Genomic DNA, 13,487 nt, shown 5'->3' with positions numbered 1-13,487 from the left:
ACTCGAATGAGCTATTCCGTACTCTGGTTGCGGCATTCCAACTCGCTCCAAGAAGCGGCAGGTGGATGGATAATCCCGATTGGACCGAACAAAAAACGTTTCGACGACGTTAATGAATCTTTAAATTACAACGCGACTCACCACGTATCGTTGTTGGACGATTGATAGAGAGGAGGCGGTTGTTTGTCCAGGATAGAATCCAATGCAGGCGAGGTGTAGCCTTTCGCCAAGCCAGACGACAACGTTCCCATGGAAAGCGCCAGGGTCGCCAAAACCTTCCAGGCAGAAAATTACGTAGCTATTAATAGTCGAGGAAAAGGATATAAATAGTCTGGAGGTACGATCGCTTCGCGTACGATCGATTCGACGTTTTCTTCCGAATGGAAATTCGATCGTTATCGTTACGCACGTACGTATTGTTACGGGACGACACGACGGCGACGTATGTAACTTTAGGACGCGCCTCTCTGCTATTCTCCTCCTCCTTTTAACTCGATTCACTGCTATCTTCGGTGGATTCGTATTAATCAGGACCGTGGTGGTAACAATGGGTGCAGAGTCATTCTTCGACTCGGACGATTACACGACGATGAATATATTTGCTATGTTCTTACTTAGTAATCTTCTCCTTCGTTCGATCCGTATAATAAAGCAATGTCATCGAAAGAGAAGTATCGCTTTTTTCTTGTCATTTGAAACGTTCGAGTCGTATATACCAACGTACGGGACGACAGATATACGAGATAGTTTTAACGAAGCAACCAACGTACTTTTCCCAACGACAAATACAAATACAAAATATATATAAAAATATCGCTGATTACTTTGTCTCTTTATCTTTTCGTCGAAAAGTACGCGTCGAAGGTTGTAGGCTCGTGTAGTTGTTCTGGCGAAACAATGGCCAGTGAAAATTCGTCCATCGATGGTCGACGTCGATGGAATACGCGTAGGAACCTAATGTGACCATTTCCACGGATAGGTATATGTATGTATATCGGATAGCTATGGACGGATACCACCGTTTATGGTGCCGGTATAATACCATAGTGAATTTCTATTGCTCGAAGTTGCAACCGGCGGACAAATTTCTAGCCGCAAATTGAAGCTCCCGAGCCCTCGCGAGGAATACTAAACACATTTCGTGTGGACCGGCTGCTTGTGTGCAGAATTACAGTAGACACGAGCAGTATGTGCAACGACCCTTTCGACGCGTATGCGAGATAAACGTGATAGCCGCGGGTATATGTATATGTACATATATATATATATGACAACGAATATGTCGACGATTCGTTTCTCATTCGAGCGAACGTTGAGAACACCGGTCTCTTCCAGAAAATCTGTTTGGATTTCTCGCTTTAGCGCGGATACAGGTGATAATAACCGGATCGAGTTGCGACCTTAGACCCCGGCTGACCTTTCTGCTCTTCTCGCCACATTCGCGTTCAAGCGATACTCCCGATACCTTCTCTCCAACTCCGTTGAGAGTTTATATCTCGAGTGACGCAACTTGTTCGCTTTCATTTTCTAAACCATTCAAGTGCGTTTTTATTTAATCGCTCAAACGTAAACCTGAAAACGTCCCTCTCGATTTTATATAATACCTCATGTTCGTTTTTTTCTCCGTTAGAAATAACTTTTTTCTTTTCTTTAAGTACGAGCCTCGTAAATAAAACGAGGACTATTCGGCAGGATAATGAAAGTTTCCTTAATCTCTTTGGCGCATTGGTAATTTTAAATATCGCGCGACTGCAGCCGAGCGTGTGATAGTAATATAGTTAGACGAAAGCGTGGCCTGACAACGAAAATAAAATGCACCTACGAGTAGCGCTTCCATAACTCTAGAACGCAGGACTCCGGAAATTGGAATGGAAGTGGTTCCGTTTACCTTGCATCTTTTTAGTCGTTCTTAGAAAATTATCAAAGGAAATTATTAAAGGCAGAAAATATAGCTCGTAGTAAATGTAGCTAAACTATTTCAATGATATATTTAAAAATTTTTTGTTAAAAAAGTCTTTCGATTTATTACCACGCATCAAGGGAGTGCCGACGAATGATACGAAGGGAGGACTCGAGAAAAGGGGCTAGGTAATGGTATTTATTAACGCTTAGAATTTTCACACGATCGATAACCGATAAGAAGATGGACGACCGATTTGTGCCTACGCACCCATTGTTCTTAGAACTTGTAAAGGAAAGGTTAGAGTGCGGTCAGCGAAGAAAAAAATTGCAATACTACGTATTGTAATATTACGTTTGTTATGTCCAGAGAGAATAATTACGATCGCGAGACCGATGGAAATTTCAGACTGATTCTCGTTCTAGGTCAAGGTCCGATCAAATATTTGCGTAGGCGCCGTTATATTGCTCGCATAAACATCTTAGATCAGATACAATTACCCGATATATTTTTCGTTTGGATCAATGTGATCGAATCTCTCGGAGCAATATGTGAATCGTCTTTTATATCGCGAGAGTTCGAGGTTGCATGGGAATTCGTTTGAAATGCCATATAGAGAGAAAGAGAGTTCGAAATAGGGAACCTTGGAAAGGGACGGTCGTCAAGAAGAGTGTCGTCTCGAACCGAGTGTCGCTTCGATGCACACTCGGTCGCTCATCCCCTCGGCGACCTCGACACGTCGATGCATTCGCATCGTGTATGTATCCTACACTTTAACGCGCGCGTGCTGTACACACCGAGCGCCGTGAAATATCGACAGAATTTTTATAACAGGTGCGATCGACACTGACTTTATGGATTGCCACGGAAACTTGGCTACAAAAAATCGCTACTACCTAGCACGCTCTCTCTCTCTCTCTCTCTCTCTCTCTCTCTCGCTTGTCGAGTTATTTTCATGAAAAAAGTTTGGAGAACACGTACGTACGTGGAGAGAAAAGAAAAATGTAAAAGGCGTTGCTTGCTCGTGTTCGCAATCGTGCGAGCATGCGGGAAGCCGGAACGAATCGGTCGTTAGTTCTAGGCGAACGTTTAGAGGCAAGAAATTTTTGAAGAACGTTAAACGATTTTCCGTGTGGCAGATAAAACGTTTGGTAAAAAGGAAGGTCGACATTTTCGAAGAAAATCCTCGTTCCGTACTACGTTTCTCTGACCGTCGTCGTTTCTTCTTATGCGGCGCAGCTGAACGTTAAAAGCTCGTTTGCATGGAGTCGAGTCTGAATACTCTCGGTGCACTTTCCAAGTACAAGGATGTGTGGCTTCGAACGAGTTCGTGGTACATAGTTCTGAGGAAGCATTATTAACTATGATTCGGTCATTCGATCTCGTCGAGTCTTTCGTCGAAAAAAAGAAAAAAAGAAAAAAAAGAAAAAAAAAAAAACTAAGAAAGAGGAGAAAACAGTGACGATCGATAGAAAATTCGGCTCGCCAAGTTATATAAAGTGCGTGCGAGCAAAGAGTAGAGTCCAGTAAAGAAGAGAGTAGGCGTTTAAGAAATTCTTGAATGGTCTCTCAAAGATTACGGGCAACGTGAGACAAAGTCTGGTCGAAGGGCTTTGCGCAGGAAAACGGACGCCCATGCTACTACTCGATATGCATTTTAAGCCGAACCACTCAATTAAGCTCCGCTATCCCTCCCGTATTTGCATATCAATATGGCCGCGTGCCAAGAAAGTAAGCTTCCCTCTATAAGCTCGATTCGGATTATTCGAAAATCCTCGGACGTCCGATCGGCTCTCTCTCTCTCTCTCTCTCTCTCTCTCTCTCTCTCTCTCTCTCTCTCGTTTTAGGAACACGCCAAGAAAAGTTCAAGTACAGCGCCGATGAAAATTTTTTCCATTATTCGCTGGTCGTTCGATCTCGAAGGCTTCCAGGACCTAATCTTCTCGTTGAATTTCGCCGGGATATAAGTTTTAATGCGAGCTAACACAGTTGACACGCGAATATATGAAAGTACACGGCGTCCTACGGTGTCTCCGTTCGATGAATCACGTTAAAGTACGATCGACCGATTTAACTCTAACCGATAATAGATCTCTAAAAGATCCCATTCAGCGGTAGACCTGCTTACGCAAGTCCGTGTCAACTGAACAAGATCCGTAGTCGTAAGATCTCGTACGATCTTTCGAAATTTTACCCACGCGAATATACGAGCAAGGTAAAAGAAAAAGGAAAGAAAGAAAACAAAGAAAAAAAGCGATCTCGGTTAAGATAACAATTTCAGAACGATCCAGCAGAGGAACGATATCGTATAGTTTCTCTTTATTTATTTACTTTTTTTCTTTCTTTTACAATTCGTTCGTATCTCTTGCTCGTACACCTTCGACTTTACGATTCGTGCGAACTTACATTCAGTCGTTACCTACCTACGAGACAGAACGGAAGAAGAAGCAAAGTCACGGAGTAATCCATGCAAGCTAGTAGTTTTCCTCTTCGTTTGTCCGTTTTGAAAAAGTCTACACGTGGAAGGTACCTTCGAGTATTTATGCAGGCCCTTTTGCGTTCGTAGCTTCTCGAGAATGTTAAAACGTAGAACGAATGGAAGGAAAGTTTAGCGAGTGGCCGTAGGTTATGCGACGTTCCATTGTGATTGCGTCTTAGAATGTAGTATGCATGTATCTCGTATAAATTGAACGAACGTGTTAGTACCTGCGACATGTGCTGTGGTCTCGTTGCCGTCGACGTCATATGTACCACGGAAGCTCTGGGCATTTTAAAGCTGTCCACGGCTTCGTCCGGTACCGTTGTCACCTGAAATTTCAAAAGATTCCATTTAAATATCTCGCTAGAAACTTTTCGAGATGCTTTTTCTCACTGACCTGAAATCTTTTACAATTTTCTTTCGACTTTTATGAAATGAAAATCCAAAGATCCTTGAAGCAACTATTTTTTCGCAAAGTACATTGGATTCTCTTAGAGATGGAAATAAAGATAAAAGATGGATAGAGAGAGAGAGAGAGAGAGAGTTTTCTTTCGCAAGGATCGCTCGGTGTCTTTGAGAAAAAATTGTTTCTCTCTGCTCAAAGGAGATTTTTCTCTCGTCAGCGAGAGAGAGAGAGAGAAATCTTTTCTTAGCAGGATACCTTCGTCGTGCCATCTCTCTCTCTCTCTCTCTCCCTCTCTGTATATCGTTCGAGATAGAACATCCCGTACCTCTTTTCCATTTACCGAAAATAGAAATTATTATAAGCCCTATCGTAGGCGCTTAGAAGACCGTCGTACATCGCTCGGCCATCCCGTATTATCTTTCTTCTCGGAGAACAAGTCCTGCGATAGCGAGTAAAGGACTTACAGTCTCTCGGTATTATCGGAATACTTTCCTCTCTCCTAAATTATACCTCGTGCTCCCTTTTGTATAGATTAGAACGAAGGAAGGAAGAAAAAAAAATGCGTGCTATTATCTATCCGCAACGAATCAAAAAGGCGATTACGAAGGAAGAGTTACGAGAACGTTGACTTAGCGGCGAATCAGTGAATCGTTTGATGTTTCACGATAATTGTCTGCTCTCAACGAGACGCGTAAACTTTCCGTGCTACGAAAGCGGTCGACTCTATCGGTCTAGTTGAAAATAGGTTTATCTAAATCGTTCGCTGCGGCACGTTGCTTTATTTACCGTCCGTTCGAGACGAAGAGAGTACGAAAGTTTGAACGAAAATTATATCCGCGGACGATGAAAGAGAGAAAGGAAGCACGTTTCGTTCATTGCTTCTCGTTCGAAGCTTTGTCCGATCATACGGAATATGTACTCTCTGTACGGCGACTTCTCTCTTTCAGATATCGTCTACGCTATCCGTTGAATTATGCTAACACTCGCTCGGCCTGTCGTACCGTTCACGCCTGAACGTGATTTACGAGAGACTGGTTTAGTCTCTGACAAAATTTCCCTCGCTTCCGTACGTAGCCGAGTGAAACGTTCGCTTTCGTACGTTCTTTCGTACGTTCTTTCGTACGTTCTTTCGTACGTTCTTTCGTACGTTCGTTCGTACGTTCGTTCGTACGTTCGTTCGTACGTTCCGTCTTACGTTCCGTCTTACGTTCCGTCTTACGTTCCGTCTTACGTTCGGCCGTGGAACGCTATTCAATAGAGATACAAATCGCTAGAAATTGTCGGATTTCGAGATATGAATGAGATAACGAGTGTATGGGCGTATCTATCTATCGAACGTGTAGTAGTCACTTCCGCACTGGTTCTGCATTTATTTCGTGACATTTCTTTAAAGAAAATCTACAGTCTTTTGCTCGCTGAATACAATATATGGATTTCCATATATTGTTATTCAAACTGTTATTACTAGAAACTTTTGTTCCCTCTTTACGTTCCCTCTTTAATTTTTCGTGCGGCCTTACTGTCGATTATATTTCCTATCTTGTACAATTTTTTTTTATTTCTTTTTTCTTTTCGTTCCCTCCTGCGTACGCGGATTTTCTCTTTTGCGGTTACCTACACAGATGTTACGCGAGCACGAGACATCCGATTTTCAATAACCGACAAGATAGTAGATAAGCTCGAGAGGTCTCTCTCAGATGCGATTTCTCACGTTTTCTCCCTTCGTGCATCTCCCACTTCCCTTTTCCTCCCCCCTCCCACCCTGGAATTTATCTTTCCACGTTGCAGGAGGTTTTGCAGAGCTCCGCCGACGCCCCGGCAAAACGTAGCAAAATCAATAATCTGGAAACGCTAGGGAACTCCGCAAGGTCGATCGATTTCAAAGGAAAATTACAAACAACCGATTCGCGTATCTGTTTACTTCGCTTCTGGAAATTAGTGTAAATATGGTTGAACGTTATCGCGTTAGTCGTCCAGAGACACTCTCTGGAAACAGAAGGTATAACGTTACAGTAACTGGTGTCAAACGACCGATGGCTAAGTATACGTAAGCGTGCGAGCAAGCGAGTATGGATACAAGATAAACGTACTGTTTTCTTTAGGCATTAACCCTAAGCAAACGTGAAATATACGCCCCGAAAGATCGCGGGTGCAACGATAGTAGTATGCTCTTAATAATAATTCCGAGCTGAGATTTAATAAGAGATGCTTGCTCCTGACTGCCTTCGAGCCAAGAGAAGAGAAACGTTTCGAGTCGTTGCACTCTCCTATAAGCTTTGAAGAGGAGCTCGATGTAATTATCGATTTTCACGATAAATATTCGCTCCCATAAAGAAAGGATAGAACGATTTCCTTCTTCTTTACGTGAGACGTCCTTTAACCAGATTTATGAGAGGACTCTGCGAAAACCAGAGAGAGAGTCGATCGTTGAAACGATCTCGATAGAAATTCGATTCGAGAAACTTCCAACAAATTCTTTCAATGGAATTTACGAATGTTGGTTATCATGAATTAATACGTCTATACCATAGGACGTGGCAAAATCGATTTATTCCGAGCACGTACATATGTACGAACGTACGTACGTGTAGAGTCAACAAACTCGTCAGAATGTTACGTCATTGTTGTTCCAAACGCTTCATCCTCTTCTATCCGGCGTTTAACTCGACGAGAGCGCCAGCCAAGACTAAAATTAAAATAGAAGGTATATTTCGAGAAGGATCTTCATAGACGCCGCTATGAAAATCATAAATTTTGAATATATATGTAACGATACGCACACATTTATACTGCACACATGTGAACGATCTAAGAGGGTTCGTTAAACGTAGGAACGCTCTTATTACGTAAAAATAATCAGGTCGAGAGATTGCAAAGTGTATATTGCATACTATGCACACTACGATACATGTGTGTAGGTTAGTAGGAGATAACTCTCGGCACTCATTTTTTTTTTTTTCTTCTTTTACTCGATGTAGAGGAGAAGCGCGCTTGTCTCTGCATGTAAAGCGTGCGATATATCGGCCCTGATGTAAACACCAGATATTCCCTCTCTCTGTCTCGTCTGATCCATGCGCAGCCAGCGCCAGAGATTACAATGACATTGCAAGAAAGCTCAACGTTATTTAAACGTGCTAAACGAGAAGAGTTTTTATTTATTTTTCCGCCCGAGTTTCGATATTAGCTCGAATAAAAGTGAAGATAAGCGTACCGGCAAGTCTGCATCTGGCAATTACGTCGACGTTTAAACGAAGAATAGTCGTTCGAAATGAAACGAACCTTAGGATAATAATCGTAAACTCGTCGGATACAATACTGGTCTACTGTCTAATAAGAGAATGAGAGAGGATTATATCGTACATTTTCTTTATCCGTATGTTCTCCGTTGCGGTTGCATACGTCGATGCGGTTCGTTCCATCGTCTTCGTCGTCGTCGTCGTCGTCGTCGTCGTCCAGACTGATTCACGCCAGGCAATTACGCGAAATTACGATGGAATTGCAGAACAGGACAGACGCATGATTGTATTTGCTCTCTCGTGCCGTGTTCCGCGCCCGCCTGCCGTGTGCATTTACTTTCTCCCCTCCCCCTCCCCCTCCCATCACTGACTCACTCGCAATCTCCTCCGAATTCGTTCATCGCCGTTTTTATCTCTGGAGCTGGACGGCGAATCGTTAGTTTAGCAATTATAAAACGCTCAATAATCGTTACTACTCTCGCAATTACGCCGAGCGTCATTCTACGGCGCTTTTCAATCGAACAAACACTGCGTCCGTAATTCTGTCTCGCTGCTGTTTCATTTAAATCGCGATTAAGTCGGCCGTCGGCCGTTCTCTCCCGTGCCATATAACGCTCGGATTAATTAAGTCGATATTATGCAGACTCTCGAGTATGACCGTCGGCTATTCCGATTACGTTACAATGTTGGCAGCGTTACGACGTTGGATAGCTCAGACTAATAGCATTAAAGTAATAGAGATGAATAGAGAGAGGGAGAGGGAGAGAGATCGTGTGAAAAAAGAAACTTTCATAAAAATGTCCAAAACTTGCCAAACGTCCATTGAAAAATTACGTTCCTTCTGGCTTTGTCTCGATTTTTGTCGAAAGGAAAAAAGATAAAAATAAGAAAGAAAGAAATAAAAGTAGGTTACAGTTAATAAAAAGATATAAACTCTCTTTCGACGATTAATAATACCAGGAGATAGAATCGATCGTGGTTAATATCGATGAATGCTCGTCTTCCTTGGGATTTTTCATTCTCCGAATGCTTCTTCTCATCGAGCTTCTTTATCGACTTTTACGACGAGAACTTCCAAGAACGGATTTCATTAGCAGAGAGAGGCCTGATATCTGTGTCTGTGTAGTAAAAAAGAAAAGACAAAATTGTAAGCCAACGAAAATCGAATGACGTCTCTCCCACGGTTGTCCTTTCGTGATCTCCATCCCTCGTTACTCCTCTTGTTGATCGCTGAATTTCGCCGGAGATACCAGATGGCGGACGAACGTTTCAAAGAGAATATTGAGAAAAAAGGAGAAAAGAAAAAAACGTTCGCTATTAACCACGACGCTCGTTACCTCGTAACAACCAGAGCTCGATCGTTAATACGTAGGAGTTGCACGTGTTTCTGGATTCTAAGTTTAAAATAAAAAGAAACGAAAAGCAAACAAAGAAAACGAAAAAAGAAAGAAAGGGATAGCTTCGTACAGCCCACACTCTATTTCCTTCAAAAGCTCGTATCGTCTCTCGCTATCCATCTATCTACCTATCTATTTTCCTTTTATGTACGATGAAGAAATGTTTTTTCTCGTTTATTTTCGACAACACACCGACAACGATTCCACCATTCGCCAAAATCATCGGTTCGTGCAGCCTCCTGTGCGCTCTCGTTTTTCCTTTTCGACGAGAGAGGGGCGGGGCGGGGGGGGGGAAGGCGAGAAGAAATATGTTATAGAGAGAAAGAGAGCAAAAGCCGAGAAATGCATTCTCAGCCACTGCGTCGTTTGGACGCGGAAAAGAGATAGGTAATGCGGCTTACACCCCGTATTTCACGTTTTATTGGGCTAAGAAACCCCCTCCGAGCAGCTCTATCCTCTGAACGATACGAGATACGTTCTCTTCGCATTCGGGTCAAGTGGCTATGAATATCTGTATACAGCTGCGGCCGTCCAAAGCAACCGGCCAATTTGTTTGCGACGTTTCGTCGGCTACAAGACTTCTTCCGTCGCTTCTTCGTCCTTTTGCTTACCTTTCTCAGAGAGGGATGACTTATGGTCTCGACGTTAGGGAACTTGAAAAAAATATGCGAAAAGCTTGATACAATTTGACGCCTCCGATATATTCGGTAATACTACTATCGAGGAATCATTCGAATCAATTCGGATCTATCTACGTTCGAGAATCTTACATTTATCGTGCCGAATGTTGTTTCTCTCCGACCCCCCCCCCCCTCTCTCTCTCTCTCTCTCTCGCCCCTCCATCCTTCTTTCCACATCCGACGAACGCTTGGCGATAAATTCGCGCAAAATTATGAATCGACGAGCAAATAGAGGATTCGATGTTCAGGGTACATTTACCCTGTAATCCGCAAGATGCACGATGCATTCTGGCTCAAACTTGCCGGGTAATGACCAGAACTCGGTGTAAGTCACGATCCGGTATTACGAGGCGTGCTCGCGAGACCATTTTAGGTTTTCAGCGTCGCGGTCCTCTTCCTTATTATCTCTCTTTACCTACTAGTATCGTTAAACAATTTCTATCCTACGTTATTATCTATCTTAAAATAATAAAATCTCGATGGGGGTAATCTAAGACTCGTAAAGACGAGAAAAATGTGGGATCGTTTTAATTATTGTTGTGTCTTAGTCGTGGCATTTCGTCGGTGTCTCGCAATGTAATAAAATGTTTTCGAATAGTGGAAAAAGGAAAGATGAAAATAATTTCTCTCTCTCTCTCTCTCTCTCGGTTAGCTCGACGTAAAAGCGCCTTTTGTTCTCTTTCCAAAAGGAAGCTCAGGTAGGCGGTAGCGCGTCAAAGTCCGAGCTAAGAATAACTCTCGAACAGAGTCGCCACGTGCCTAGTTGCATCTACCAGTCTTCTTCTTCCTCTTCGTCCTCGTCTCTGGACAGCTGTAACTGGTAATTGCGGCGACCGATGCGGTTTCTCCATTTCTTCTTTGCTCGCCTTTTTTCTATCCCTTTCTTCGAGTCGATCGATAAAGAAACGTCTTTCTCTCACCTAGGAGCACTTACCTCCTCGACATTTAACTCGATCCTTTTACAAGTTCGCGTGCATGCGAGACTGGTTGCGTGGCGAAACGATGGAAAAGAAAGAGAGAAAGAATGAAGCCGTCCACGTGGGTACTCATGATCCACGAATAAACGACTCGGCCTGCCCACGGTTCTATTGCTGTTACTATTGCCGTCCGTCGTCGAGTGCCTACCGGCATTCGTCCGTTGATAAGTAATCGAGAGTCTCTCGGTTCGGAAGACGCGCCTTTACGATTCTTGCTTTTAAAGTCTCTCGAACGTGCGACGTATGCTTATCTAATTCGCCACGTCTCTTTCTCTATCTACCTTTCTTTCAGATAACGCTAACCGAAGAACGTCGCGACATCTTCTTCTTCTTCTTCTTCTTCTTCTTCTTCGTCTCGTGGGATTCGACCGATTATCGAAGCAACTTGTCTGATATCCTTGTAAAAGTGAGATCGTCATTAAGCCTGGGAGACGAACGCTGTAATTATATTACAAATGTTGCCTTAACGAATTTCTCTATCAAGATACGATCTTCGTTGTAGACGCCTAAAGACCGAACGGTTTAACGGTTTAATCGAGTATTAATCGTTCGAGAGGAAGTTTCTTTTTTTTCTTTCTTTCTTTTTTCAGTTCTTCTCTCTTAGTTTCTAATGAGATAGACCGTGACGGGGGATAGAGCGAAGAGGGATATGCCGTTTCGTAAACGATCTTCGTAAACGAAAGGTATCGTTTGCGAGATCGCCCTTTTCCGTCGTGCATTTGTAGGGCTGTGCGAGAGAACGGTACGAAGGACCCTTCTCGTTCCGATCAATTTTCTTTTTCCTCTTGACGTCCTACCGGCGTCTCGCGCGCCAAAGGGAAATTAAAATGTTTCTAAACTCGGACGTCTGTTACTCGAACGAAGCATACTTTCTCTTTCTCCTTCACTTCTTCTTCTTCTTCTTCTTCGATCGAAGGGAAGAGAATAAAAGGGAGAGACGAAAGGTTTTAGTTATTAGCCGAGCGCTCGCATTGTAATGCAATCTACGATAATCAGACGGTTTCGTTCGCTTTAACCGAGACAGAGGAGAGACGATCCCGCTGGGGAAGCAAATAAATCGGCTTGGAATCTCAACGATGGCTAAACCTTCCAGTTAAGTCGTGACGTCTGCCGAGCGAGACGCGTTTAAAATTAAATCTAAGCATAGCCGGTGATCTATCAGAGACCTGCTGGTTCAAAAGACAGTTCGTTCTTCCAGTTCGACTTTGCCGGCATTCGTTGCTGACATATTTTCATCGATTAAATACCGTAATCTCAAAAGTTTAATTAATAATACAATCGATGCGCGTATAAATGTTGGAGAATAACGTAGCGTATTAAAATCCGTTGATCGGAAAGTAAGTTTATCCGTCGAAGCTCGTTCTCGAATGTCCCAAGGATACGAGTACGTCTCTTTTCCTCGGAACCGAACAAATATTTGTTGGGCCGCCTCCCATCGTTCCCCGTCTCTTTGGAGTTCTCTCTTTAGAGAGGATTTAGCAAACTACGGAAATCTTAGATGCAAACAATGATTTTTCTTACAAGACTATCGACTCTCGTGGTTTTTCGGGAAGGAACTTGCACGTACCTCCTCCGAGTTTGATATTATATATCTTGGAAGGTACGTTTCATATCCTTCATATACGTTTCCTATCCTTCCGGTTTGAGGATCATCGGTAGCTATTTACTCGCGAAATTAGCTACGTTCCGCGGTCAATGGAGAAACTCCATTGTCTTGCCACTTGGTACTTCGATGAATATAATTTCGAGCGTTGCACCGTATATATCCATCAACGTGGCCTTAATCATCTCGCCGAGATTAAATTGAGTCTGAGCTTCGAGCGAATACGTACTCGTGGAAGATTAAAACGTACTCGATGAGAGAGAAGAAAAGTTTGCAATTTCTATATTTAGTTCCGGTTAAAAGTTGCTGACTACTCTTTATTCGCTCGACGCTGGGTGATAGAACGTCTCTACGGATGCCAGTGATTGATCCGTATTTGCGATATTCTATATTTTATTGGCTTAAAGCTCTCTACCTCGTGAAACGAAATTCTAGTCCAATCGTGGCGCGCGTGCTTTACGTACTACCGGAACTCATTTATACGCGGACATCCTAAAGAGACAGAGACAGAGAGAGAATCTCGGTAGAAATAATATCTAATAATAATAACGATCGAATGGAAACTATATTCGTTTGAATGGAAATGAACTGAAATGGAAACAGGATTATTATCTAACGTCCCATTTTTATTCGAAACGAGCAACGGGAAAGCAATCGTTGGTATCTATCGATTACATCGACGAAATAACTTTGTTTTAGATTTATGAGTGATTTTGAAGCAACGCGTCAAAGTCAACGCACAACATGTATCGGAATATGTGTCGTTATCAACGAACACGCCAAAAGGCCGAAGGTACAAAAGCGTAGAA

At 42.9% G+C, this 13,487-nt stretch overlaps 2 protein-coding genes across 12 annotated transcripts in view; one reads left to right on the top strand and one right to left on the bottom strand.

Moving 5' to 3' along the window:
* The window catches only part of LOC124432151 (mediator of RNA polymerase II transcription subunit 20), a 62,502-nt gene that overhangs the window by 9,303 nt on the left and 39,712 nt on the right, over positions 1 to 13,487 (top strand). The gene's annotated exons all lie outside the window — the stretch shown is intronic.
* The window catches only part of LOC124432150 (facilitated trehalose transporter Tret1-2 homolog), a 51,874-nt gene that overhangs the window by 8,142 nt on the left and 30,245 nt on the right, over positions 1 to 13,487 (bottom strand). For 6 of the 10 annotated variants that reach the window (XM_046980782.1, XM_046980777.1, XM_046980779.1 and 3 more), the window contains 2 exons: positions 4,607 to 4,708; positions 142 to 275 (listed from right to left, as the gene is read on the bottom strand). In XM_046980782.1, the coding sequence (XP_046836738.1) occupies positions 142 to 275; positions 4,607 to 4,669 (197 nt within the window). In that variant the 5' untranslated portion in view covers positions 4,670 to 4,708. Of the gene's footprint in view, positions 1 to 141; positions 276 to 4,323; positions 4,571 to 4,606; positions 4,709 to 4,776; positions 4,840 to 8,145; positions 9,140 to 13,487 lie in introns of those variants that run through there. The other 4 variants (XM_046980784.1, XM_046980783.1, XM_046980786.1 and 1 more) reach the window with 4 other exon arrangements.

Source organism: Vespa crabro, chromosome 24, assembly GCF_910589235.1.
Source record: "Vespa crabro chromosome 24, iyVesCrab1.2, whole genome shotgun sequence".
Classification (NCBI taxonomy): domain Eukaryota; kingdom Metazoa; phylum Arthropoda; class Insecta; order Hymenoptera; family Vespidae; genus Vespa; species Vespa crabro.
The sequence above is the reverse complement of the archived record's forward strand: the minus strand, read 5'-3'. Positions and strand labels throughout refer to the sequence as shown.